General features: G+C 45.1%; 2 protein-coding genes and 1 pseudogene across 19 annotated transcripts in view; 2 read left to right on the top strand and 1 right to left on the bottom strand.

Moving 5' to 3' along the window:
- HERC3 (HECT and RLD domain containing E3 ubiquitin protein ligase 3) overlaps positions 1 to 13,337 on the top strand; it is a 53,981-nt gene extending 40,644 nt beyond the window's left edge. For all 3 annotated transcript variants that reach the window (XM_086888679.1, XM_086888677.1, XM_023926179.2), the window contains exons 15-25: positions 157 to 270; positions 1,525 to 1,548; positions 1,636 to 1,725; positions 3,459 to 3,629; positions 4,246 to 4,389; positions 5,655 to 5,821; positions 6,922 to 6,988; positions 8,098 to 8,180; positions 10,089 to 10,272; positions 10,977 to 11,079; positions 11,539 to 13,337. In XM_086888679.1, the coding sequence (XP_086744805.1) occupies positions 157 to 270; positions 1,525 to 1,548; positions 1,636 to 1,725; positions 3,459 to 3,629; positions 4,246 to 4,389; positions 5,655 to 5,821; positions 6,922 to 6,988; positions 8,098 to 8,180; positions 10,089 to 10,272; positions 10,977 to 11,079; positions 11,539 to 11,747 (1,356 nt within the window). In that variant the 3' untranslated portion in view covers positions 11,748 to 13,337. The remainder of the gene's footprint in view (positions 1 to 156; positions 271 to 1,524; positions 1,549 to 1,635; positions 1,726 to 3,458; positions 3,630 to 4,245; positions 4,390 to 5,654; positions 5,822 to 6,921; positions 6,989 to 8,097; positions 8,181 to 10,088; positions 10,273 to 10,976; positions 11,080 to 11,538) is intronic.
- Positions 13,338 to 13,424: 87 nt separating this feature from the next.
- LOC111928783 (pre-mRNA-processing factor 6 pseudogene) lies at positions 13,425 to 21,846 on the top strand (annotated as a pseudogene). Its single transcript, XR_015286771.1, has one exon. The product of XR_015286771.1 is annotated as a pre-mRNA-processing factor 6 pseudogene (transcript).
- A 1,793-nt stretch (positions 21,847 to 23,639) lies between these two features.
- FAM13A (family with sequence similarity 13 member A) overlaps positions 23,640 to 27,139 on the bottom strand; it is a 118,225-nt gene continuing 114,725 nt past the window's right edge. For all 15 annotated transcript variants that reach the window (XM_086888670.1, XM_086888671.1, XM_086888673.1 and 12 more), the window contains 2 exons: positions 26,508 to 26,609; positions 23,640 to 25,641 (listed from right to left, as the gene is read on the bottom strand). In XM_086888670.1, coding sequence (XP_086744796.1) covers positions 25,515 to 25,641; positions 26,508 to 26,609 — 229 coding nt within the window. In that variant the 3' untranslated portion in view covers positions 23,640 to 25,514. The remainder of the gene's footprint in view (positions 25,642 to 26,507; positions 26,610 to 27,139) is intronic.

Below are 27,139 nucleotides of genomic sequence, written 5' to 3'. Positions count from 1 at the left end.
GGTTTGTACCAAAATACAAGAGATTGTATGTTGTTTGCAAAACTTTCTGGGTCCTCTTGTTGCAAGCTGCTGTAACTGAATTTATGAAAGAAAACCTGAAAAATGCTGAAAATATGTTAAAATATGTAAAATATTTCCACCTGTCCTCTTTACTAGGTGAATCAGAAGGTTAAACATGTGGAATATGATAAGTTTTATATCCCTGAGATTTCCAGTTTGGTGGACATTCAGGAGGATTATCTCATGTGGTTTTTGCACCAGGCTGGAATGGTAAGAGGTTTTATGTATAGTCATAAAATAGCTGTCCATGTTTGTGTCTCTGGCTGTAGATCTATATTTCCAATATCCTTAACGAGAGCGTAATGTATTCAGTATAGGAGCTTCTGTGTGTTAAATATCTCAGATCTGAGTGCTTTACACAATTGACTTAAAAATAAAATGGCTGTTGAAAGAGTTGGAGCTAGCAATATTTAACCAAAGCTTGCAACAGTCTCTGTGATTGTTCATGTGAATTTCATTCAGTCTTTGCACAAGGGGATTAATTCAGTCACTGGATCCTTTTAATGTAATCAAGACCTCAGGAGCCAAGTCCTGTATTCTAAAATTATAATTTTTGCCCTTTACTTCTGCTGTTTAGGCAGGTATTGTGAATAATGTAGCCAGTGGTGTTAAAATGTTGCTCTGTAAGAGGAGGCAGTGTGGCGTTCTGGCTAGGGGACTGAACCAAGCCTCAAGAGATGTGGGTTCTATTCCTGGCTCTTCCAGTAACCTGCTGGGTGATCTTGGGTAAGACCCTTCACCTCTTTTATGTCTCACTTTCCCATTTGTAAGAAAGGAGATAACTAAACTGAGGGCTGGAATATGCTGTGTGGGAACCCGGTGAGATTTCTTAATTATAGCAAGGAAAGGAATCCCAAGTGTAAAAAAAACCACCAAAAAACATCCACCAAGGGATGCTGCAAGAGCAAAACCTGCCTGTAGTGATAACTTTTGTGTGTGTTTTCGTGGGCTTTGTAAGTCTTGTGTGTGCTGTGTCCCCATCCTCTACTTTCCATCAATTAAATAGTGCTGCTGTGTGCTTACCTTTAGTGAGCAGAACAATAAAGTACTGACTTAAATTTATGCAAGGGATAGTTAAAAATGTGTCAATATGGCTAATGATGAGTAATTTGCATTGCAGGGGTGTTGTTGTATCACCATGTAGTGGCCTTATGGTCTCTCCTGTTGTTTCATATGGTTTCTGCCTTTGTTACTCTTCATGAGAGCAAGTTTCACCCATGGAAGACTGACTGTGCCAGTCAGTCCTCTTAGTAATGTTTGATGTTCATGTTCTGAATTAGATTTGTGCATTTTCTTGAGAAGGAAGTTCCAATGCTTTTCTTTAAGAGGAAGAAAAATGGGTTGTTGGTCCCAAAGGAGGAAAAATTTACTTGGGGTCACCTTTGGACTAGTCCAGCCAAAAAACCTACAAGACACAAAATTGAAAGAGTAAAAGATTTTCATACTTTTCTTTTTCTTTCACAGAAAGTAAGGCCATCCATCATGCAGGTAAGAAAATTGTTTCTCAAGACTCTTGTTTAAAGAAATGCTCTGGAAGCTGTGGATAGGAACAAATCTTGTCTGCCTTTCTTGCAGGACGCTGTGACTCTCTGCTCTTACCCTTTCATCTTCGATGCTCAAGCTAAGACCAAGATGTTACAGACAGATGCAGAATTACAGATGCAGGTAGTCATTCTCTCTTCCAATTTTCCTGACACATTTCTTTTTCTCTGCCTTTTGCAATGGTGCCTACATGGAAAGGATATTAACTGGGAGCTGGTGTGTGCAACAATTCGTTGTTCCCGTGATACAGGAGAGCAGTGTAGCTGGAGAGCCTCTTTGCCCTGGATATTGCAGAGGCAGTGCTTGGTGTCTTTCCATTCAAAAATGTTTGTCTGGCAACATTAGAACTGCCAGATGTTCATGTGGTGGAACTTTAAACTGTATAGGGAAGGAGTAGTTATGTATTTATGATAATCCAAGGATAAGGAGTAAGGTGAGGAGCTGTAAGACTGGATAAGTAGACAAACATTCAGGTAAGTGGACACTTGTTTCAAAATTTCTACCTGCTGCAGGAGTGGTTGCTCCTTCTGATAATGAGGTGAGTGTTGTAGACCAGCTCCTGGTTCTGTTTGAGGATGCAGGCAGCACAGCGGCTGTTGCCAGCCCACCCACCCAGCTGCACAGCCCCGGGGCCCTTCAGGAGTGCTGACAGCAGGTGTCCAGCTCCAGCACCCTGTAGGTGGCAGCCAAGCCAGCTCACAGCCAGGCTGTGACAAGGGCAGCTGGCCTCTGTGCCAGTGGAAGTGTCCCAGAGCCAGGCGCTGCTCACACAGGTGCCTCCTGAGACAGACAAAGCATTGGGCACTGACCCCTCATCCAGGGCAGCTGGGTCTGGGACTAGTCCCATCCTCTGTGAAGTAAATTTGCTGAGGTCCTTGGTTGTCAGGTTCCTTCAGGGTGGAAAACTGTCATCACAGTTAATTGTGGCTATGGTGCTAGTTCCATGTAATACCCATCTCCTGGCTTTTCTGTGGCTGCTTGAGCACACAGCCTGCAGTAAGGCAGAAGAGGCTTGGCCGATGCTCAGATGCTGCAGTCATCTGTCCTGCTTTCATTTTGTCAGCCTCCTGCATGTTTTCAGCTTCCCAGTTTCTTAGCAGTGCACTGAGAGGAGCTATCAACTTTACCTTGGCAGAACAGCAGACTGGTACAGGTTTTGCTCTTCTGAGAGACAGGATCTTTAGCAAGACAACCACTTGAATGCCAGAGAAACCAGCAGTTCTCTGAATGCTGGAGCAGAGGAAGCCTGGTCTCTGGTAGATTTCTGTCTCTGGTTTGACTTTTAAACTGAATTTTTAAATGTGAATTTGCCATTTACTGTGGACAGCACATGAGAAGAAATAACTGAAGTGCAGCCAAAGCTTAGACTGGGTTTTGTGCCTTGCCCAACTCCAGAAAATCTGTGTGGATGAGGGTTTTGAATTGTATCTGATGGGATCCTTGTTGCCTTGCCAGATGCATTTGTCAGCTGGCTCATTGCTTGGTATACTTGTAGCACTGTTTTCCCTCCAGCACTCACTTTTACCTGAGTGTTCACACTGAGTTTCTTGACTCAGTAAGAGCATGAATAAAGCTTCTTCTCCCCACCCACCTGCTTAATGAAAAAAAAAAAAAAGTTTAGTAATTTAATCTGTTGCTCAAATGGGGTGAATTGATCAGTGGACTTAAGTGTTGGTGTGGGAAATTTGGGAGCAGGGCACACAGGCACACACAAAGTACAGAGGGAGCAGGGGATTCTTGAACCCTGGAGAAACCAAAAAGGCAGAAAGGAACACCAGGCATTTTCCTTGTTTCCTTTCATAGGAGGAAAGAAAGGCTTAGGTATAGGCTGCTTTTCACTTCTCTTTTATTTACAGGTTGCAATAAATGGTGCAAATTTGCAGAATGTCTTCATGCTTCTCACCCTGGAGCCTCTGCTGGCCAGAAGCCCTTTCCTGGTACTTCATGTTCGCAGGAGTAATTTAGTTGGTGATGCTTTAAGGGAGTTGAGCATCCATTCAGACATTGATTTGAAAAAACCTCTCAAAGTAAGTTTCCCCCATATCTTTAGCACCCTCTCATTTAGCAAACATTTCTGCAGCCCTTGAGCCATTCATATTACCACTTCAGTGTGCAGTAATTTCTCCATAGGTGTTGCACACAGGAACATTTGGTCTGGTCAGAGCAAGGATTGAGTCCTTTTTCTGACTCCTGGAGTGCTTTGGCAGTGGATAGTTTACAAGGGGGCAAGCACAGGGTTTGCTCTCTTCTCCTGGTGTGTTGAGTGTGCAAGGATCAGGGAGGGAAGCATTTTGTGATGTTATACAGTCTCTGTTTTGCCCTTCTGCAGGAGCAGGCTGTTTACAACAGGATGTGTTTTAGTTCTGAGAGATTGCCACAATCTTCAGTAGTTGCTGCCATGCTGCTGCTTTGATTGTTGGGACAACAGGTGGTTATTTAAGATTTGCATAAGGATTTAAGCATTCTCAAAATGCCTGTTCCCTTTCTGTCCCTGCAGGCAGAGCACTGAAACAAGCTCATGGGTTACTGTGGGTTTGGGCACATTGGACAAATTGCTTTGCATGGCTCTCGAGTAGAGAGAGGTCTGATTCACTCAGTCTCAGCTCTGCATCCTTGTCACTGACTGACTTGCTTTTTCTACAGGTCATCTTTGATGGTGAAGAAGCTGTTGATGCTGGAGGAGTGACGAAGGAATTTTTCCTCCTGTTGTTAAAAGAGCTACTTAACCCTATTTATGGCATGTTCACTTACTACCCAGAGTCAAACCTGCTGTGGTTTTCAGACACGGTAAGCCCTTGGCCTCTATGCATGCAGGTTGGAATAATACTCTGCATTTAAATTACAAGGAAATTAGTGGCAAGCTATGGGAAAGAAATGTTCTTCCTCTCATTTTCTACTCGTGATACAATGTGAACTCTATTTTCAGTTAGTGTAACCTTAGTAGAATAGTGATGGTTGTGCCTGTTAAAGAGTTGGCTCTCTCTCTTGATTCTTATCCCATAATAAAACTTGTATTAAGGGTCAGGTGACAGGTAATAGAACTCTTATTATCATGAATGTGATGGTCATGTGCTGTTTTACAGAATGAGAGGTTTAGGTGGTAATGGCATTAGAGTTCTGTACCTCCCTTGCTGTTCACATAATTGCAGCCAATCCACTTAGTCATGCATCACTGTTGCCTTCAGGATCTAAAGTTGCTAATGCTGTATGTGAGGAAGCTCTTAAACAGGAAGAAACAGGGCTTGTGGTGGAAGGTTGTTGGTTTTGGAAGAGTGTGCAAGATCTGTATCTGTCAGATGGCTGGAGATGGTGGTTTATGTCCTTCACCTCCATAGCAAGGTGGAAAATTACGTTGCCAGTCTTCCCTTAAGGTGTGGCTGTCCTGCCAGGGGGATTAAAAGGAAGGAAGAGCCTGGTACCTTTTGTACCTTGTAAAGAGTATTACAGAGCATTCCCTCCTAATGTCAGTGCTATAAAACAAGTCTTTTGGCACCAGGAGTGATGACAGTGTAAGCACTGAAAATGAGTCGTGCATTTGGAACACCTAACAAACGTGGGCAGCCAGTCCGTGACTGGCACAGCAGCGTGAGAGTCGATACGTGAAGAAAAGGAGGCCTGTGCTGGCACCTCTGCTGGTGTATCTGCCTGGGTGGAACTGTGCTGATGCAAAAGCTTTTAATAGAAAACAAGATGGGTAATAGGGAGAGGATCGTTAACACATTTTCTTGCAGTACCTAGGCAGTAAACATTGAAGCACTGTGTCTAAACACAGAGGTACTCAAAAAGAAGTTAAAGGCCAGTAAGGTGGAAAGCTGCTATTTCCACAGCGATCATGGCTTACAAAATTAACAGAGCATGGTGTTTCTTCATGAAGCTTCATTTCTGTGCCACACACCAGCAAGAAATTTACAAAGTGGCACCTGATGGGAGCTCTCTGACTTTGTCCCAGTTGGAAAAGCAGGGTCTGGCTTCTTAGTGCATGGAGGAAAGGGTAGTGTGCATTGCACTAGTGACAGTGTGTCTCATCAGGATTTCTCTGTGTGGTTTTGCAGTGTTTTGTAGAACACAACTGGTTTCATTTGATTGGCATCATATGTGGTCTTGCAATCTACAATTTCACAGTGGTAGACCTTCACTTTCCCTTGGCTCTGTACAAAAAACTCTTGAATGTGAAGCCCTGCCTAGAGGATTTGAAGGAGCTGTCCCCTACAGAAGGAAGGTATGAAAATCAAAATTTGCAGCTTTTCTGGGAAGGTAGACCATCCAGCTAAGAACAGGAAGTGCCAAACTAGGTAAAAGCTGATGAATAAAATACTTCCTGATCCTTTTGAGTGACTGATTAATTTGGGTAGCTGTGGGCCTAGCAAATCATATGAGCCGGTGGTGATTTTTGTGTATGACTTCTCTTCCACAGCAGGATCCATCTGCTTAGGCTCCCATCCTCCTGATCCCCAGAAACTGGGTGCCAACACAGCCAAAAGACACCTCCCACACACCTCTCTGTGGAGTGGAAGCCTGTCCCTGCCCTGTATGGTTGTGTGCGTGTTCCCAGATCCCAGCTTCAGCCTTTCCCCTTGAGCCAGGCTCAGCCCAGCAAGCAGGGAGCTGTGTGTAGTGCTGTCAGTCGTCCCACCCATGACCCAGAGCAGCTGTGACCTGCTCCCATGACAGGAAGAAGTTGAGTGGAGTGAAAGAATTACTTTTTCAAAGTGGTGTATGGAATCTTTTCTACCTAATTGCATAGGGATACTGGTTCCACCTGACACTGAGAAGTTAACATCCCACTGTTTGGCTGGTCTTATTTCTGTTTCTGAATTGTCCTCTGATTTAACTACACAAAGTGACAGCTGTATTAATCAATAATGAGGTAAAATGCCAGGAAGACAGCAGCAGGATTTTGGGGGGTAGCAGAGTATTTTCTATGTGATGGGCATATAGATACAGTCCACCTTTGTCTCTTCCTCCACACCCTCAGACCTTTGTGTGGTGATGGCATAGAATTGGAACTTTAGAACTCAAAATGTAATTCTGTTCCAAAACCAGGATTATTAAAGGTGATCCATGAACTAGGTAGGCATAGACTGTATTGATAGTTTCTGTGGACTGGCATTTTTTGTGCTTCTAACAAAGCATCTCTTTATTTGAAGTGTATTTCTTTCTTACTGCTTCAAATTACTCAGATTCTCTCTCTTGCAATCCTACTACCCAGATACATGATGCTGTTTACTTCTGCTGAGTTTATTTTCCTTGTTAGAGGTATGACTTTTAAAATCTCTGATTATTCTTTTTTTTTCATTTCTTTCTCTACTTGTTATTTAGGAGTCTCCAGCAACTTCTAGATTACCCTGGGGAAGATGTGGAGGAGACATTCTGTTTGAATTTTACAGTAAGACACATTTGACATATCAACTCTCTGATTACTATGGTACAGTTGAAGCCCATCTATATTTACATGTGTATTCTGGCTTACTTCAAATGCCTATGGCACATAGCCCATGCTAATGTTAAGATGTTCTTTGCTTTTCTATGTATCTGGTCCTTAAAACTGAGCTAGTAAGTTGATTAAGCTGAGTGGTTTTCAAAATAGCCTTGTTGTCACTGTTTCAAGACCTGATGCTCCAACAGGTTGTGAGTGATGGTTTCATCTTGATCTGTATCATTTCCTGACTCTCTGTCCAAGGCCTGCTCTGGGGTAAAAATAAGGTACCACAAATCTGCTCCACACTGTGCTGAGCAAGGAGAGTGGTGCCCATTTCCTTATTGCATGAATAAGAGCACATATACTCTCTTAGATCAAATTTACCTCTGGAGTGAATCAGACCTGTGTCTGACTGTGTCTCCTGCAGGAGAGAGCTGTCATTTGGGATGAGGCAGTGCAGCCATAGTGATGGCAATGCAGTCTGTGTCAATAAAGGATACCTTTAAAGTAACAAAAGAGACTTCTCTCCAAATTCTTTTTCACACATAAGGGCCTCTTTTGTCTATGGCAACTTGAAAGTTGACCCTTCTGCATTTTTTTCAGGTAACCAGTTAGTGTACAGAGTGTAGGTTTGTACTGGTGCCATCCTAGGTTGGCAAAAGCAGGAAAATATCTGTATTGTTTATTCTTCCAGTGAGAGACTTAACCCACTGAGTTTCTGTTAAAAAGGGGAGTCCTTTTTATTGCCAGAACTCATGGGCTTAGTTAAAAACAACTTTTAGTTAGCAATCTCTTGGGGTTTTCTTCCCAGGAAATTTACCTAAAATAATTTTTATTCCTTTCTAAGTTCACATTTCAACTTAATAGCAGTCCAACAACAAATGTAGGTGATGGAGGGTGGTGAAGCACACGGGGTACTTGGAGCAGAGAACAGAAGTTCTGCACATACCATTTTCTCTGGGCCATCCTTTACATGCCAGTCCTCAGCTGTCTGAGTCTAAGAAGACTCTGTCTTTCTTGTAGGCATATGCCCTGGAAAATACTTCTGATAAAATTAATTTCCTGGTTTTGTACAGATCTGCAGGGAAAGCTATGGTGTAACAGAGCAGAAGAACCTGATCGAAGATGGAGATAAAATCCTGGTGCAGAAGGACAACAGGCAAGTGGGGGACCTGTGGGGATGGACTCATGCTTGTGGTGAGCTCATGTGCCACAGAAACCCTAGGTGAAGGGAAATGTGAGGGGGAATTAGCAGTCACTGCGAACAAATTTTAAGACCAGTCGCTCAAAAGTTAATGGGCACTAAGTGGCACTTGAACAAAAATCAAGTTTTCATCATCTTTGTGGCAATGTTTGAAAAATGTACTTGGATTGACACTTGGATTGACATCTTCCCTATAAAAGGCCTCTGTATAGACCCTTGGTAGTTTTCTCATTTTAAGCAGACACTGGAGACGTGATTTGGCCCAGGTTAATACCCCCAGTGGCTCAGAGAGGAACTGTATGTGACCAGCAAAACTGAGCCTGGCAGATTTGTTTGTACTCCTAATTCTGGAGCCGGAAACTTTCCTTTGAGCATGGCCTGACTCCCATCCCTGATCACAGCCAGAAGGACCTGCTGTACTTGGATCCCTTTCCAGTTGATTGCACACCCCAGAGTTATTACTAGCACAGCTACCATTCCCCCCTCTTTTTTTTATCCAGCTGCTGAACTATTTTCTTCCCATAATCTTGTTAATTGGATTTCTACAAATGCCTTTATTACTTGAAGCAGCATTCAGATTCTTTCTCTGCTGGCAAAACATTGTGATCCAGTGACTACTCAGCAGCATGGTTAGGGACTTGCACTAGGATTGCTGAAGACCTTACTGGCAAGGCTGGAGATGAAGTAATTTCCTATTAATCTGATTATTTAAAACAGTTTTGAATGTGTCTGAGGCCATTGCTATAGCAAAAGCTTTTTCTGTGTTACTTCTTACCTACTTTACTACTGCCCAAAATCGTGCAATTACACAGCTAAAGAGCTGGCTCTATGCAAAAACCATGTGGTTTTTGTCTCCCTGCAAAGAGAAGAAAACTTGGGAAGTGCACCAGGGTTAACTACTGGAACTGTTTATTAAGTCAGGATAGGAAACAAGGGAAGAAAATCCTTAAGGAGAAAGGCTAGTGGGTAGTTCCACCAGCTTAACATTCCAAAATTCAATTGCTTCATCCTGACTGGAGTTTTGAACTCGAGCTAACCTCTAAATCCAAGTCTAGACATGGCTGTCAATTTACCTTACAGTGCTTAATGACTTCCTCCACCTCTACATTTAGAGACCAGGGCCCAATTTGCTGCCCTATGACCTGAATAGTTTGCTGTGTGCATGTCTGCAGGGACTGCCCTGCCTGTGTGAGGAAAGCTCATTGGGAACTGGGGAATGAACAGGGTTGCTGTAACTGACAAGTGAAGAGTAGGATATGCCTGCATTTTCCCCTTCTCCTTTGGAGTTCATAATGTGCTCTTGGTGCAGGGTTCATGACCGTAACAGCCGGAGAGGAATTAAGCAACACTTAAGTGCTTAATCAGCTTGAATTTCCCTAATGCTCAGGTGACTATGGGGAAAATGACAATAAAACAAATGCACTGGAAAATAACTCCCCCTTTGGTATATGATTCCTTACTCCAGGTTTTTGATTTTTTTGTTAGTCTGCTTCCTTATTTCCTACTTACTTCCTCACCTGTCCCCTGCTGCATTTGCATAGTGCATGTGGTAAGAACTCCTCCACCAAAAGGCCAAAATGTTTCATCCAGTTGTAACCTCTTCAGCTTTACTGGTGGTAGAGAGCCTGAGGGACATCCCATGCCACCACTGCTGGGAAATTTGCAGACACATGGTGGCCCTTGATGCTGAACACTGTGTCCACATTGCAGTGACTTGGTGAGAGGAGGGCAGTGGGTTGAGCCTGCTTGAGACTCATGTTTGCAAAACACTTTACAAGCAGAAGCAGGAAAACTTGGCAGTGCTGCTGCTTAGACCTATGATTAAAAATGCTTTCCTTTGCCTGCTTTCTCTCAATGCATTAGGGAAGAATTTGTTGAAGCCTACGTAAATTACATCTTCAACCTCTCCATCCAAGAGTGGTACACGGCCTTTTCTACTGGCTTCCTGAAAGTGTGTGGTGGGAAGGTCCTGGAACTCTTCCAGCCCACTGAGCTCAGGGCCATGATAGTTGGAAACAGTAACTACAACTGGGAGGAACTGGAGGAGGTAAAGCTTCCCTGTTGTACTTTTTTTTAACTTTGCACAGGTGACAGGATTGTGCAGTTGCATGAGATGGGCATTAGTCTACGTCAGGAGATGGGATAAGCCATGATGCATTTTTGTTTTTTTTGGTTCTCCTTGTACACCTTGCTGTCACTCACGTGAAAAGTTTCTCACTGTGCTGGCCTGCGACAGAAAAAGCTCAGAGAGGAAATTCAGGATGAGGAAGGACAGGGAGAAGGACTTCCATCTCCCTTTTTTAGGGATGAAATCTATGACTGAAGAGAGAAGACAAAGGGTCTCATAGTAAAACTACATTGCACAAGGGCAAAAACCACACAGGGGTTCAAAGGGGAGTCTGGACACCTGGGAAAGATTGTATCCTCTCAAAATCTGTGGGCCAGCAAGTCACTCACAGTGCAGAGTGTGTGATCCTGTTCATGAGGTCAGCCTGTGAATAGGCACTCCAGAATTGCTCCCCACACTTGTAATTAGCTGCAAAGCAGAAGGCTAATGTCTGTCTTCCTCACATTGCCAGGAGAGCCCTTGCCCGGTCTTTGAGTCATGTCATTGCCCATCACCCATCCTTTCCCCTTCAAAGCTGTCAGGCACTGATCTGATGTCACATACTAGAAAAGATCAGGTCTGGGTTCTGCTTAGTCTTTGCTTTCTAGCGCCAACGGAAAATGTGGTATTTTGGTTTTTAATAGAGCGCTGTCTATAAGGGAGACTACACTGCCACACACCCAACTGTGAGAATGTTCTGGGAGACCTTCCATGCATTTCCCTTGGAAAAGAAGAAGAAATTCCTCTGTAAGTATCTTGCAGTGGTGCAGCATCCCCTGGAATTGAAAGACTCGTGTGGGAGTGGCTGCAGAGCTTCATTGCATTGCATTGGGTGATCCAGCATGAGCAACAAGTCTAGTCAGAGCTGGTGCTTCCCTCTATTGTGGCTTTTTTCTCTCTGTCCTGGGTAGCTGGCTCTAGGTGGCCCTGCTTGAGCAGGGGCTTAGCCCCAAGGACCTCCAGAGGTCCCTTCAACCTCAGCCACTCAGATTCTGTGACTGCTGGAAAGATAAAGGCCGGTGTTTGTGCCTGGCACTGGCCTTGCTGTGCTGCAGCTCCCCTGGGAGCCAGCCAGGCCCTACATGGAGTCCAGTCAGGGCTTTGGCCCCTCCAGGCAGGTGGAGCTGAACTTTGCCTGTGGGTGCAGCACTGGTGGGAGGTCCCTGACCTGTCCCACCTGCCCGGCTTTCCTTGTGCCTTTTACAGTGTTCCTGACGGGCAGCGACCGCATTCCCATCTACGGCATGTCCAGCCTGCGCATCATCATCCAGTCCACGCCCAGTGGGGAGCAGTACCTGCCCGTGGCTCACACCTGCTACAACCTGCTGGACCTGCCCAAGTACAGCAGCAAGGAGATCCTCAGCGCCCGCCTCATGCAGGCCATTGACCACTATGAGGGCTTCAGCTTGGCCTGACCCCGCGGGGCCAGCACAGACTCTTGGTGCTGAGCAAGAGAACGATGGGCTTGGGCTTTATTTTTGTAAGGGAATAGGTATCAACTTTTTCTTTTTTTTTTTTTTTTTGGGGGGGGTGGTGTTAAATATAAATAATAATAATAATAGAGATGATGCAGTCTCAGCCTGATGCTGCCAGCATTTTGTGGGGCTTCAGCAGGGAGAGGCTCTTGCTATGAATTTTCTCATCTACTGAACAAGACCAGTTCAGTGGGCATTTCCCCTCCAACTTTACATCACTGCCCTCCTGGCAATTCCTTGTAGTTTGCTTTTATTGCCCCCATACACACACACTCTTACCTCTCCTTTTAATTCAGTTGAAATATCTTGATGTCCCTTGCATTTAAGATATGGTGGAAATTAAGGATGAAACAGCAATCTCCTCTTTGAAAAGCTGTGATTTCCCCCCACTCCTTTTTCAGCCCTTTTTAAATGCAAGCTGGTTCTTGCTTGCTTTGAATGGAAATATCTCCTCTGCCCTTTGGTCCTTGGTGGATGGTACTGGGCTGGGATGTCATTTGTGACCCCAAAGTGGTGCATTAGTGATGTTCTGTCTTTTTGCACCAGGATGTCTCATGGAAAATATGGTAGTTTACAGAGGTCAGCTTGTTTTTCCTCACTTGTCTTGGATTTTATTTTCAAGCTTCTCAATGAAGCCTCAGAATCCCTCTGTACTGGGGTTTGTGTTCAGGCTTGTGGAAGGACAAGCTCTACCTATAATAGCAGGTTTCTCTAAATGCCTCCCTCGTGATGTGTTTCTGTCCTGGCAAGTCTGCAGTCTGGGTGGGTGGCCAGCCCTCTTTTTCCATCCCAACAGTCCTGTTACTCCAATACAAGGTGAGGTGGCTGCTTTTACTGCTGTCACCTCCGTCCAGAGGAGCTGTGTGTGTGGATGTGTGAGTGCAGGGGAGTGTGAGTGTGGGAGGTGTGTACAATCTCTCCAGTCTCGTCAGGTCAAAGAAAGGAGTAGAAGATCCCCGTCTTGAGTGATAGCCCCCTGTCTGGAGATTGGTTTGATCTTTGCAGTTAGACTTACTTTACTTTGCTGTTTGAGAACAGCTCTCTCTCACTTGGCAGCTGCTTTGCCAGGGGGCCTGAAGGACAATCTGTATAAATTAGACTGGAAACATAGAAAAATCACAACCTAAATCTATGATTGGAGAGCTTTTGTCCTCTTTTCCTCAGTCTCACTGCCTCGTTAAGTGAAGTTTGAATGATTTTTCTCCCTTCTCTCCTGCCATTTTTCTGATCTTGATGTAAATCTCATTTTAAGCCTAGGATGGTTTTGACATTGACTTGTTATTAGGACATAGTATTTATGCACCATGTTCAATTTACAGTATTGAACTTTGCACCTCGTAACAAAAGGTTTTAGGCTTCTGGGTTTTTTTGGTTTTTGTTTTTAAAGACAAGCTGTGGGCTACGTGGAGAGCCCCCCAGCCTCTTTCTAATGCAGCATTGAAGACAAATATACAATTATATCAAATGTTTATTTTCGATGTGTGTGTACATAGTACAGTATTATGCAATAAATTTGATGTTTAATTCTGATGGAGTGGCTGCCTTTCCGTGTCAGGAAGCAAAGGAGAGGCTGCTCCAGGCACCAGCACTACCTCTCCTCCTGTCCTGTCTTAGACAAAGGGAAGTCCTCCATGGAAGGGCTTGGATTTGAGATCTGCCCTCAGTTGTTCCACTAATGCATATGTGGTTAGACACATTTATTGCATGCATTTATTTTATGTTTAGGTGGATGGGTCATCTGTAGACACAGGAATTTGCACATATCCTCTTATATACAATGTAATACAGTGAGACCTGTATTGTGTAAGGTCTAGCTACTGTTGGATCTAGTGTATAGAGTCCATATTTTGTATATAGTGTGTTGCATTATTGTAGATAACATGTATTACACTATAGAGGTAAGCGTGTATATGTTTTATATACTATATAAATGTAAAATGTGTATATTTATACATCACACATCTCTTTTCCAGTAGCAAATGTCAGCCCTGTTTAGCTGAGGAGGCGGCAGGAGTGGCCAGGGCTGTTGAGGATTTTGAGACACTTTATTGAGCTGAGACCATCTCTGGCAGCATCCCACACAGAACAGAAGCTGTCACCAAACACCTGCAGTCAAAATAGTTGTATTTTCTTGTTTTATACAAAATACAAAGCATACACATAATGTTTTTCAATCCAGTTATGTTTAAAAGGACACCATTGATTCAGTTTGAAGTTGCTTACATAAATAATGTAAACAGAGACCCGAGCTGAATCACTGAAATGTCATTAGCCTGGGGAATGCATTCCCAAGTTGCTTTTGTACACCAAGTGCAATCTGAAGGAAAGGGATTATTAACAATTTTTTTTTTCAGTCAGGCACCCAAACCCATGCTGGTACTGGCTTCTGCACTCAGCCAACCCCTGTATTTACTGTACACCAAGTTATTTGCTATAAAACTATGTATTGTTTGACATATGTACAAATGCATTATTCTAGGAGCCGGTTCCCTGCATGCAGGTGTCCAAAGGGAAGCACAGGGATCATACATGTGCTGACCTTACAAGCTCCAGTAAGTGTTCCACTCTCCATGCTGTGAGTGACCATGCAGGTTGGTTAAACTCGACTGCCCTCTGCCAGAGCTGGAGATGTCAATCCACTCCAGCCTCCAAGGGCAAGAGCTTTTTCCATGAATCTTCTACAGGCAGGGCACCACAACATGCAGTGGGGGTGTGGGGTGGGCTGTCCAGTTTGGAATCTCAGAGCCAATTCCTGTGTCTTCCCCAAGCAAAGGGCCTCTGACACCACATGCTGTGGCAGTCAAAGGCACAAAACCTTTGTGATTACCTGAGGGAGAAACAGGAGGAGTCCAGGAAATCCTGCTCAGCCATCAGCACAATTAATTCTGCCACACCAGGCCCACTCTGCCCCATTTAGTCACCTTCTACCACCTGTGGGTTATTTTGTACTTCTCCAGGTATTGGAAGCCCTGCAGACATTTTTTTAACTCAATTTGTAACAATTTTGGTCTGGTTGCCCAGCTCTCACCTCAGTAGCAGCAGTCAATGACTGACTTGCAAACAGATCCAGAGATGGCTCCTCTGGCTAGAGGATGGCTGGCAGCACTTACCCTCTGAAACTTGGACACACCTAAAGTAACAACCGATGTATCAGCAGAATGATTAAAAGAAAAATGCTTTAATTTCACTGACATTAACAGAAACACCCATTATTCAGCTGTTTACTCGGCAGTAAAGAGAATAAAACCAAATGCAACTCAATAGAATGACAAGTTTTCCATCTATCTTTCACTCCTGCAATCTTATTTTGTGCACAACCTGTTCATGGCTAGCATTTACATTTTAATGATTTATTATACCACAGTGTGGTAACACAGGCATGTGTCCAAGGCAGCCCTCATGGATGGGAAGCCCAACACCACACTGCTGTCCTACACCAGACACCTTTGTTCTAGTGACATGGAAACAGGTTCTCTTACACTAAACAGCTTATTTTTATCACCTAAAGCACAATTTTGTACAGTACTTCACACCTTTTAAAAAGCAGTCTTGTATTTAATGTTCTCCAGTCAATAATCATTGATGTTGGCACAGACAGGTCATCAAAAAAATGCACAGTTGTTGCTTGGATTGACTTGGTGTGGTAGGGCAAACATAATTTTTGGCTATTTTGTGGTCAGTGGGAAGTCAAATCATCTGTAGGAGTTAAAGATATTTTAGTGCTCAGGAGTCCTCCTCCTGCCCAGGTTTGGAAGAGAGTCACAGCATCTGCAAACCCAGGACAAAGTCCAGCATTGGTATATGTTTTTTCAGGACTGGAATTTTAAAATTTGCTTCTCTCTGATAATATTTTTTAGCAGTTCCCTTCACAGGAGGCAGTTGAAGTTTTGCCTTGTTTTTGCCACAGGCAAGGGCTTGAAACAAACAGTTCAAGAAGAGATATGACTAGGTGTGGGTTTTTTTGTTTTTTTCTTTTAATGTACTATCTCCATTAATAGGGTTTGTTACTTTTAGTTTTCAAAGTTCAAAAATGCAAACTCTCTAAAGTGCATAATTGTACTTACATTTCATAGAAACTATCTGAAATTCTAGTAATATACCATGTAAACAGCAATAACTAAGCATCAGAAAATGCTACAATCTCATCAGTTTAAAAATAAAATTGACTCTTCCCTACATATCAAGATTTGTCGGGGCAAAACCCAGCTGTTGGGGGTGCCTTAGGTTGCAATGCAAGCTGTAACCAAAAGGATATATTCTATTACCAGCTGTTAAAACCAGGTGGGGCAGTGTCCTTTATCTCTTCCATGACCCATCCCTCATAACTCCAGGGTGATCTCTTCTGTCAATGGGCCATTGAGTCTCACTGCATGACTGATAAAATTACATCATGCCATTGTGAGATGCTCCACCCAGGGGGAGGAGCCAAGCATTCCTGCCTGGATACACTCTGAGCTTTAGAACAGCACAGGCAGCCTTTCTCCACTGGATTCCCAGAGGAAGACCAGACCCTTCTCTGCCACCACTGGACCTTCAGAGGAAAACAACACCCTTCTACAGGATCACTGCTTCAGCAGAACCACATCTGTCACTCCAGGACTACTGCAGCCACCACTTAATCTGACTGCTACCAACACCCTGCCCAACAGGTGTCAGGTTGTATTCTGACTCTGACAGTGGTTTTTTTCACTACTGCATTTTTTTTTAAATTTTCCTAGTAAATTGTAGTTCTAACTTGGGATCTCCACTGGTTTGGTTTCAAACTAGCACAGGGGGTTAGGTTTCTTTGCCTTTGTTCCTTTTTACTTGCAGAATTTTTCCCCATAAGCTGCCAGGAAGCACTAACAACTGGATACTTCAGAAAAACAAGAAGTGGCCAAACTCAGGGGAGGAAGGCATCTGGTTGCACTTCTCTTATCTGGGAGTCTCTCTCCGAGGGGCAGAGATACTGTGAGATTCGGGCAGGTAAAAGACTGGGCTGGGGTGGATGCTAGCTGAGGAGGAGGAGGAGGATGGTCGGAGCTGCTACCTGGGGAAGGGAATTAGCTCTCGCTGTCACTTCCACTGTTGCTGCCGCTTTCCTGGCCACCTTTCCCCACTCTGTGCTCTGATCCCTGCTTCAGTCTTGCCTCTCCAGGTGAGAGGTGTTCATCTCATGATGAATAAGGAGCTGTTCTGGGGCACACCTGCACCGCTGGACTATGTGCCAGGGCTGGGCCATGGAGCCACAGGTTTCACCACCTGCTCTGATATTGGCCCTGCCCACCATGCCAACAACCCCAAATGCACATCCTGCCGGGCAAGAGACTGTGGGGGACCAGGTGAGGGAAGGAGAACCAGACAACAGATGATGACAATGGGGATTTGAATGACACCAGCTACAATGAGTTCAGTGACTACACTGAGAGCCTGTTCTCAAGTGACCCCTATGAAAAAGATGATGAAGCTATTTATGCAGCTTTGGATAAGAGGATGGATGACACAGGAAAGAAAGGAGTGAACAGTGAGAAAAAGAAGAAATAGGAAAAATACTGTATGGAATGACCTAAAATTCAATAGCATTTCTCAGACTTGAAACAGAAATCAGAGGAGGTTACTGAGGAGGAGTGGCTGAATATTCCTGAGGTTGGGCATGCCAGGAACAAGTGGCAGAGGAATCCTTGTCATGAGAACCTGACTCCTGTCCCCACAGCTTCTTTGCAAAGCACTTTCAGTCAGGGGAGAATCACACTTCTGTGGACTCATGCCAGACACAATTTGGTGGACTGAATACTCTGTACCCAGGGGGTCTGAATACTCCATACCCAGGAGCATATGGAGTCCCGGGCTTGATGATACCTGGGACAGGTGGATTGCATATAAGGAAGACTGGCCAAGCCAGGAACACCTTGATGGGTATGAGGCTAAGCCAGGTGTTGGACTCTTTGAGTGGCCAGACTGTAGTGGACCCAAAAGGATATTTGACAGGCTTGAATTCCATGATTCCCACACATGGAGGAGATATCAATAATATCAAAAAGGCCTGTTTGGTCCTGAAATCTGTCCAAGAGACCAATCCAGACCACCAGCCTGGATAGCATCAGCCTGACTGGAGGAGGACACAGGCAAATTCCAAGTTGCTCGAAACCTCATCATGAAAGGAACAGAGAGATGTGCCCTAGGAGTGAAGATGTTTGGTTGGAAGCTGCTCAGCTTCAGCCTGGAGATACGGCCAAAGCTGTGCAGCACCTGCCACAATTTGTGCGGATCTATAACAGAGCAGCAGAGCTGGAGAGAGACATCCATGCCAAGAAACATATCCTTAGGAAAGCTCTTGAGCATGTTCCAAACTCAGTGCGTTTGTGGAAAGCAGCTGTGGAGCTGGAGGAACCCGAGGATGCCAGGATCATGCTGAGCAAGCTGTGGAGAGCTATCCAACCAGTGTTGAACTGTGGCTGGCACTGGCAAGGCTGGAGATGTATGAGAACACTCATAAACTCCTTAACGAAGCCCAGGAGAATATCCTGATGGATTGTCATATCTGGATTACTGCTGCCTAGCTGAAGGAAGCCAATGGAAATACCCAGATGGTGGAGAAAATCATTGACAGAGCTATCACATCCCTTAGGGTTAATGGTGTGGAAATCAACAGCAACAGTGGACCCAGGATGCCGAGGAATGTGATAAAGCTGGAAGTGTGGCCACATGCCAGGCAATCGAGAGCTGGGATTGGGATTGGGATTGAGGAAGAAGATCAGAAACACACCTGGATGGAAGATGCAGACAGCTGTGTTGCTCATAATGCCCTGGAGTGTGCCCGAACCATTTATGCCTATGCCTTGCAAGCCTTCCCGAGCAAGAAGAGTGTGTGGCTGTGAGCAGCCTACTTTGAAAAGAACCATGGAACCAGAGAATTCTTGGAGGATCTTTTGCAAAGAGCTGTTGCTCACTGTCCCAAAGCAGAGGTGCTGTTGCTCATGGGAGCCAAATCCAAGTGGCTGGCAGGAGACGTGCCAGCAGCCAGAAGCATCTTGGCCCTGGCTTTCCAGGCCAACCACAACAGTGAGGAGATCTGTCTGGCTGCCATGAAGCTCAAGTCAGAGAACAATGACTATGGAAGAGAGAGGAAGCTGCTGGCAAAGGCTCGAAGCAGTGCCCCCACAGTGAGGGGCTGAAGTCTGTGAAGTTGGAATGGGTGATGGAAACATTGCTGCAGCCCAGGAGCTCTGTGAGGAAGCCCTGAAGCATTATGAGGACTTCCCCAAACTGTGGGTGATGAAAGGACAAATTGAAGGACAAAAAGGGCTGGTAGAGAAAGCATGGGAGGCTTATAATCAAGGGCTGAAGAAGTGCCCCCATTCTATACCCCTGTGATTTTTGCTGTCCAGGCTGGAGGAGAAAGTTGGGCAGCTGACTAGAGCAAGGGCCATCTTGGAAAAGTCTCACCTGAAGACTCCAAAGAATCCAGATTCTGGTTGGAGTCTGTGCACTTGGAGTACCGAGCTGAGCTGAAGAACATTGCTAACACTCTGATGGCCAAGGCACTGCAAGAGTGCCCCAATTCAGGAATTCTGTGGTCAGAAGCAATTTTCCTTGAAGTATGACTGCAATGGAAGACCAAGAGTGTGGATGCTCTCAAGAAGTGTGAACATGACCCACGTCCTGCTAGCTATGGCCAAACTCTTCTGGAGTGAGTGTAAAATAACCAAGGCCGGAGAATGGTTCCACTGCGCAGTGAAGATGGACTCTGACCTGGGGGATGTCTGTGCCTTATTTTACAAATTTGAGGTCCAGCATGGCACAGAGGAACAAAAAGAAGAGGTGAGAAAATGCTGTGAGAATGCTGAACCTCACTACAGAGAGCTCTGATGTGATGTCTCCATGAACATAGAGAACTGGCAGAAAAAAACTGGAGAGATTCTTGTGCTTGTGGCAGCCAAGCTGAAAAATACCTTCTAGAGCGTGTTGGCCTCAGCTGCCTCAGAGGTCCCTATAGGACTTAACCTGCTTGTGGTGCATCTGTCCTTTCATTGACACAGATTTTGAAGGACAGTGTAGGTTTCTTTGCTTTTATACCTTTTTACTTACAGAATGTTTTCCCTAACTTGCTAGGACTAACAACTGGGTGCTTGACAGGGTACTTAAGAAAAAAGTGGCCAAGCTCAGGGGAGGAGGGCATCTGGTTGCACTTCTCTTATCTGAGAGTTTATCTTCTGAGGGAATTGGGCAGGTAAAGGATGGGGTTGGGACAGCTCCTGGCTCTCTCTCTCTCTCTCTCTCTGGGCTTTGGAGGAGGATGATCGAAGCCGCTGCTTGGGGAAGGGAATTTGGCTGCTGCCACCAGCGCCCAGCCCAGAGCTGCTTCTCCTGCCGTGGGGTGAACCTCTGCTTGTGAGAGAGCCACAAATTGAGACCTTATTAACACCCATCTCACTGAAAGAGGGACCTATCCCCGTCTGTTCGGGTGGCCAGGATGTTGGGCTCACCCCTCTGTGGGAGCTGGGCTGATGCTACCCCGCTCCTGCCGCTTCTTCGGCGCTGCTCTGAGCTTTTGCTGCACTGGAGCCCCGCACCTCCTGCCTGCCCACATGCCTCACGGATCCAGCCACAGCTCTGGAGCTTCTGACACATCTTGCTACACCCTGCGATTTTTGCTCATTCCTGCCGTTCCAGCTTGCTGTTTCCGTGAGTCCTGCAGGGCCACTGGGATCGATGTCCCGGGGGGTTTGTGAAGCGAAGCCTCTCACCCATCCCTTCCCGCCTGGGCCGAGCCGCCATTACCGCGTGTGGGCCCAGCCCGCGGCACAGCGCCGGCAGTGGGCCTGCTGTGTTCGGTGAGTGCCACAGCTGCTGTTGTTTGCTTTATTATACATACTAGTAAATAACTGCTATTCCTGTCCCCATGTCTTGACCGGAGAGCCCCTTCATTTCAAAATTATAGTAATTCAGAGGGACGTTTCTTCCTTCCTTAGCTGACACCTGTTTTTCAAACCAAGACAAACAGGACATGGATGATGATAAGAAAGTGCTTTCTCCCAAAAGGAAAAGCTGCTTCATTCTTTCCCCAGCATGGCCATCAGCCTCTATGGCACATGGGAACATTATAGCTGGTGTCACACAAGAGACAGGAGCAGTCTTGAGGCTCTGTTGGCATTTCCATGTTGATTCCCGATTCCCCCCTGCAAACAGAAGCTTTAATTAGCGCTTGTGTGGATTCTGACATGTGGCAGTCCCTCTGTTGGTCACAGCATGTGTTCCATGCCCCCCTTTAGTGTTTGGCCCATCTGATGTTGGTTCCTTGTCGGCAGATCTGGGTTGTTGCTGTTGGAATAGTGTCCTAGAAGGAGATGGGTGGAATTTTGGGAGCAGCCTGGCAGCACAGGCAAAGGTCTGGGCTGGCTCCTCTTCTTTAGGCCCTTTCGTTTGGTCTCTGCTAACAAGCTGCTGCACAGCTTGGAGGAGTTTCTCCAACCTGAGCAGCTGGAGCATTTTGTCGAATTTAAAAGCATATTTTTAGAGAACTTTTCCTCAATTTTTAAATGTATATAGTAAAGCTTATTCTTTTAAGTGTCTTGAGTTCATTAAGCACAGTGGTGATTTAAAGTAACCAGGCAAAACTCAGCAATCCCTGAAAAGCCCTTTTGAAGGAAGAACATTTGTTTAGAGTTGCTTAAGAGATTGTGCTGTTACACAGCTGTGACTGCCTGTGGCTGGGAGGTTTGGGATGGCTCCCTTCAAGTGCAGATAGAAAAAAAGCAAACTCAAGAGAGGGAAAGCTTTTTGTTTGGGACCCTTTGTACACTGTCTTCAATTTTCTACACTTGTGATTCTACACTATTTTTACCCTGACCTACTGACTTTCTTGTGACTACAGATTGAGAAGCTGTACTGTCTTACACCTGAAGCTAGAGCAGCTGTATCCAGGTCTGTGGATGTGCACTATCCCATGTATTCAGTTGGAGGAGAAACTCCCTTATTACTTGGAGAATGTGTAAAATACAGCTTTTTTTTTTTATTTGTTTCCTAAAAAAAAAAATAATTAAAAAAATAAAAGATCAAACTCATCATAGTTGGTGTCATTCAAATCTCCATCATCATCATCTGCTGTCTGGTTCTTCTTCATCTGGTTCCCCACATTCTCTTGACCAGGGCTGTCCACGGGGTCGTTGGCATGGTGGGCAGGGCCAATATCAGAGCAGGTGGTGAAACCAGTGGCTCCATGGCCCAGCCCTGGCACGTAGCCCAGGGGTGCGGGCATGCCCAGGAACAGCTGCGGCTGCTTCTTTTTCATGGTGGCAGTGGCAAGGTGGAAATGAAGTGGGACCGGAGCAGAGCCAGGAAAGGTGGCTGGGAAAGGAGAGCAGGAGCTAATTCCCTTCCCCAGTAGCAGCTCCAGCCATCCTCCTCCTCCTCAGCTAGCAGCTGCCCAGTCTTTTACCTGCCCAATTCTCACAGTATCTCTGCCCCTCTGAGAGAGACTCCCAGATAAGAGAAGTGCAACCAGATGCCCTCCTCCCCTGAGTTTGGCCATTTCTTTTTGTTTTTCTGAAGTACCCAGTCTTTAGTGCTTCCTAGCAACTTATGGGAAAAATTCTGCAAGTAAAAAGGAACAAAAGCAAACAAACCTAACCCCCAACAGCAGCAAAACAGGTGATTTATCAGTACACAGTGCAAAGAAGCTTTTAAAAATAAGCAGAGAAAACATAAGCCTGGGAAGCCTCAGCCTACTGAAAAAATGCATGATTATGAAAAAGAGCAGAAATTGCTTCTCTCATCCATTTAAAGGTGTCCAGGCCCAGATTCTGCAAAGCACACAGGTTTTACTCCATTTTAACTTGGCAATATCCCAAAGGCAGGCCAGCTTGAGGCACATGCTCACCATCCAGGCCTTTGCTTTCCTGAACTGGGCCTGAGCAATATAAAAATGAGACAGTGCTAAGGACCTTTTGGTAACCCAGAATTCTTCCTCATCCTACACTTCCAGCAGCAGAATGACACTGCAGCCAGCTTGGCTCAGCTGCTTTCCCTAAAATAACTAGGGAGAGCTGACAATGAGACGAAGAGCCTGTGGGAGCAGGCAAAGGCACAGCCATGGATTCCTGGGCTGCCCTGTGTAGGGACAGGGGTTTACTCTGCTTGGGCTTCCCTTCAAAGCACTTTTTGAGCCAATCTGTCAGCCCAGTTAACACACTCCAAGGATCAGAGGAGATCCCATCTCAGATGGAAACTCAGCACCTCTGAAAAGCCAAACCCTAGGTCAGCACACAAATCCTCTGGACGGTTTGGAAATACAAAATTCAGTCTTTGCTGGTTTCATATGGAACAGGCAATTCTGCAATCGACAAAAAACCAAACCAAGCCATGAGTCCCCATCCCAAGTGCTTTCACTAACACCTAAGTCTGCCTTACCCAGTGTTCTGGGGTGACTTTATGATGCTTGTATCCCAAATTGTCTGTTCTGTTTATGCAGGATATTAGGTTTTGCACCTCTAAGACTGGTTCCAAGAGTGAAGGGGGGCAAAGAAGGCGCAATTTGTTTGCAGAAACTGCACTTGATCCTCCACATTCTGCTCCTGGACTGTGTTGCCTGCAGCACAGACAGCAGGACTGAGCTCTCCTTTGCTTTTAGTTAGGTTTTAGCTAGCTGAGGCAGAAAAGTTCCTTGGACTGTGGCTTTTCCTTGTCTTGAAACTGTTCAAAATTGCTTTGGACCGAAATCGCAGAAGAACACTGAGAGCTCACGTGTGTGGCCCACCAGAGCCAGGATGCTGGATTCCAGCGCCGGAGGGGCTGAGAGACACACAGCGAGCTGAGCTATACCCCACGGAAAAGACTTTCTGAAGTTGCCATCTCTTTGGAACAACAAAAGGTTTTATTGTTTGGTATCGTTCATTTTTTATGCTTGTGGGTGCTTTGCTTGTTAAATAAACAGGTTTTTTCCACTTTTCTCCAAGGAAATCTTTTCCCGAACAAGTTAGGGGAATTTGCCCTAAAGCAGGACACCCCTCCTGACTAACAAAGGGCATGTGCAACCCATGGCTGCCTTTGGAAGAGTTCAAGGGATCCCAAAGAGACCAAAATAGCAGCAATTTTGGCAAGAACACACACAGCACACATGGCAAGTGAGAGGGGATAAATCAAAGTACCACAACCCAAATACAACTATTTGTGAGCCCACTTGCCTTTAATAAAGAAGGAAGGGGGAGAAGTTGTTCTGGGCTTCTCTGGTGTGACATGCATGAGGCCTGGCTACAACCAACACTGGATTTCATCTTGGCTATTTGGCTTCTGTACATTGGCAATGATCCCCTGGGGGGCTGAAGAAAGCATTACAGAAGTGCCTTCCTTTGGGTATCAGGGTGAAGCAAGGGGTGCACATAAGCCTCTGGAGTGGGAGAGCGAGCCCTGGTGTCCCAGGATGGCGGAACTATGAGCCCTTTCAGTGACCTGGTGTCTCTGAACTCGGGGCCTTTCTCTCCTTCAGGCTGCACCTGTTTGACAAGAGCACCTGAATCAGGTGTCCCAGGACTTTCTTTTCTGAAAGTCATACACATATTTGGAAACAGTAAATTGTCAAAGATTGCCCTCAAGACAGGTGCCCTTTTCCACAGGCAGAGCACAGCTCCATGCTCTCAGTTCCCTGTGGTACCCTCTGTACTGCCATACCTCCTACAATGGGAAGAAAAGCCCACCCTCTGCTGCCACCATCAGTGTTTCTGCTGCAGCTCACAGAGGTGTGATGTGCACAAAAGAAGAAAATTTAGGTGAGTTTTTGTGGGACACCCATGTGGACTGTTCAGCTTGGGCTCAGGTGTCTGTATCATGATGAAGCACACGTACTAATGGGGTCTGTCTTCCAGATATCTACCACACATTTGACACCAGATATTTAACCAACCACCATAATCACAAGGGATTCTGACTTAAAGCTCTGAAAACCTCTTCTCTTCCCTGTTGCCCAAACGTGGTCAGAAGGTCTCAGTATCGCCCTCCAAGCAGAACAAGCTGGTAAGAACTTGGCTGCATGGCTCATTTTCTTCACTATCCCAAATATGCAGGCACTTCTACTTCGGCTGAACTGGCCATCAAAAACGTGGGAAGAAAACCCAACTCAAGCCTGGGCAAAACTGCAACTCACACCAGCTCTGGCTGATGACCAGGAGATTATTACAGCATTTCTCTAGAGCAACAGAAGATGCTGGACTCCAAACAGGTCAAAAGTCTGAGCAAATCTTTACTACAAGTGAACAGTCTTGGTGCTGCCTGACCTGTGCCTTAAACATGAGATTGGTCAGAGCACTTGTCTGTTCAACTCAAGTAGAAGCTATTTGATGATTTCATTACTATTAATCCTATTTTGCCTCTTGCTATAATATCCTGGAGAAAAAGAAAGAACAGCATGGCTGGCTTTGATATTCTAAATATTATAGGATCTGTAAGCAAATCAATACAGAAGGATCCCTTCAGTGCAGTCACTGAGCGCAGTGTTGTGTCTCCTACACTGGCAAACTCCATTTTGGGCATCAGGCCTGGAGAAAGAGTGGGCAACAGCAAATGTAGAGAGTGACAGAAATCCACCTTTCCTCCCTCTCCCACCTCCGGCAATGACCCTTCAGTTCCCAGCGAGCTCCTCAGCTCTCCCAGTCAGTCTCCCGCTGCATCGACTTCATGCATTTGTCCATTTGGTGCTCTCTCCTCTTTGTTTATTGGCAAAAACAATCTCCTCCGTTACATGATCTTGGAGCTAATATCTCTCTTACTGATCAGGACTTCCAGCAGCCTCAGTTTGGCCTTAACCTGCTTGTATTCATTGTACTCTTCAGCCATGGGAGTGCGGTCTTCTTTCTGCACATTCCTAGTGGGAGTGAAAGCAGACCATGAAGATTTCTGTAACAGGAAGCCTCTCTCAGCAGCTTCCCTCTGTCCACCAACAAGACCTACAAAGCTGCTCCTTTCCTCCACTCCTGATGGGGCAACAAGACCAAAACATTTATCCTTTAAAAGGAAAAAAAACCTAAAAAACAAAGCAAAAAAAAAAAAGGGCAAACAAACTGCTCCAATGAAGTGTGGGATGCTTGTGTGCTGAGGCTGAGCACAACCCCACAGTTCCAAATGCAAAATCCTACTTGAAACATGCCTTGCTTCTCTGACATCACCAGCTCTGCAAAACAGCTGGAAAACACTTCAGGAGCCATCTGAGTGTCAGCCTGTGAGCCTGGCAAAATAAAATACAGCCTCCCCAGGCTTGGCACCTTGCACTAACAGGCACTCTCACAAAAAAAAAAAAAGATAGTATTTGATCAGATTGCTCCTGGATTGCAGCGATTTTGCAAAAGGTCCTAAGGATGATGGCTGGTGGCAAGAAACAGACAAGATACTTTAAGGCTATAAATATATGAAAACATTCCATCAGCTCGTTAATGAGGGGCATTTTCTTAAAACAGTAAAACCAGTTACACTAAAGCAGAAATACTTGATAAAACTAGTGTATGAATACCTCACAGACAAGCAAGAATAGGACAGAAATCACTTGGAAAAAACTAGTTATTTTAACACTGAATAACTCTTCCACCATTCTGAATGTGGGTAAAGCAATGATAATGATTATGAAGAAGAAATACATAATACTGAATTCAGGTAACTGCGTATTTGGAGATCTTTGGTGATGAAAAACAGATTAAAAGTAGCTGAAGAACAGAGGGGCAGCTGGGAAATTGTTACCTTCCATTTTGTCGGAAAAAGTTATCTTCAAAGTCTCTCAATTTTTTTCTGATTCGCTTTTTCTCTTCCCTGACTTCTTGGAGCTGCTCTAACAGTTCAGGGCTGTTGGGTTTAAAGATAAATGAGATTATCCACACGTATGCAATAAAAACAGAAAACATACAGTAAACCTACAGATGTTTAGTTGTATGTATGCCAAGCAATGGAGCTGCTCCTGGCAAGCAGCTTCACATTACTTGAAACAAAAAGCTCTCTGAATTTAGTTCAGCAAAATGATCATATTCTTAAGCTGCAGCCTCTAAGGATGTCAAGTGTGCACTTCACAATTTACCACAAACTTCTGTGAAATTTATCTCCTGTAGGTGGGTCTGGGTTTGGTGACTTTTACAGGATCAAATTCATTGGTCACAACTTACCACCCACATGTGTTTGCACCAGACTTGAAACTAGCAAAAGCTAGTTCCATTTGACCTCTCCAAAACAAGAAAAACCTTCTGGAGTGCAGGGTTTTAATGCTAAAGGCTTGCCACTGGTGGAGTTACTATTTAGTGATGGCATCCAAAGGTGCTTAAACTAAGTATCAGTATCAGGACAAGGTAGTTTCTTCCCAAACCCTTTCCTATGAGGGTGTA

The sequence above is a fragment of the Cyanistes caeruleus genome, chromosome 5 (assembly GCF_971803275.1).
Source record: "Cyanistes caeruleus chromosome 5, bCyaCae1.hap1.1, whole genome shotgun sequence".
Taxonomy (NCBI): Eukaryota; Metazoa; Chordata; class Aves; order Passeriformes; family Paridae; genus Cyanistes; species Cyanistes caeruleus.
Note: the sequence above shows the minus strand (reverse complement) of the source record. Positions and strands in the feature narration are given on the sequence as shown.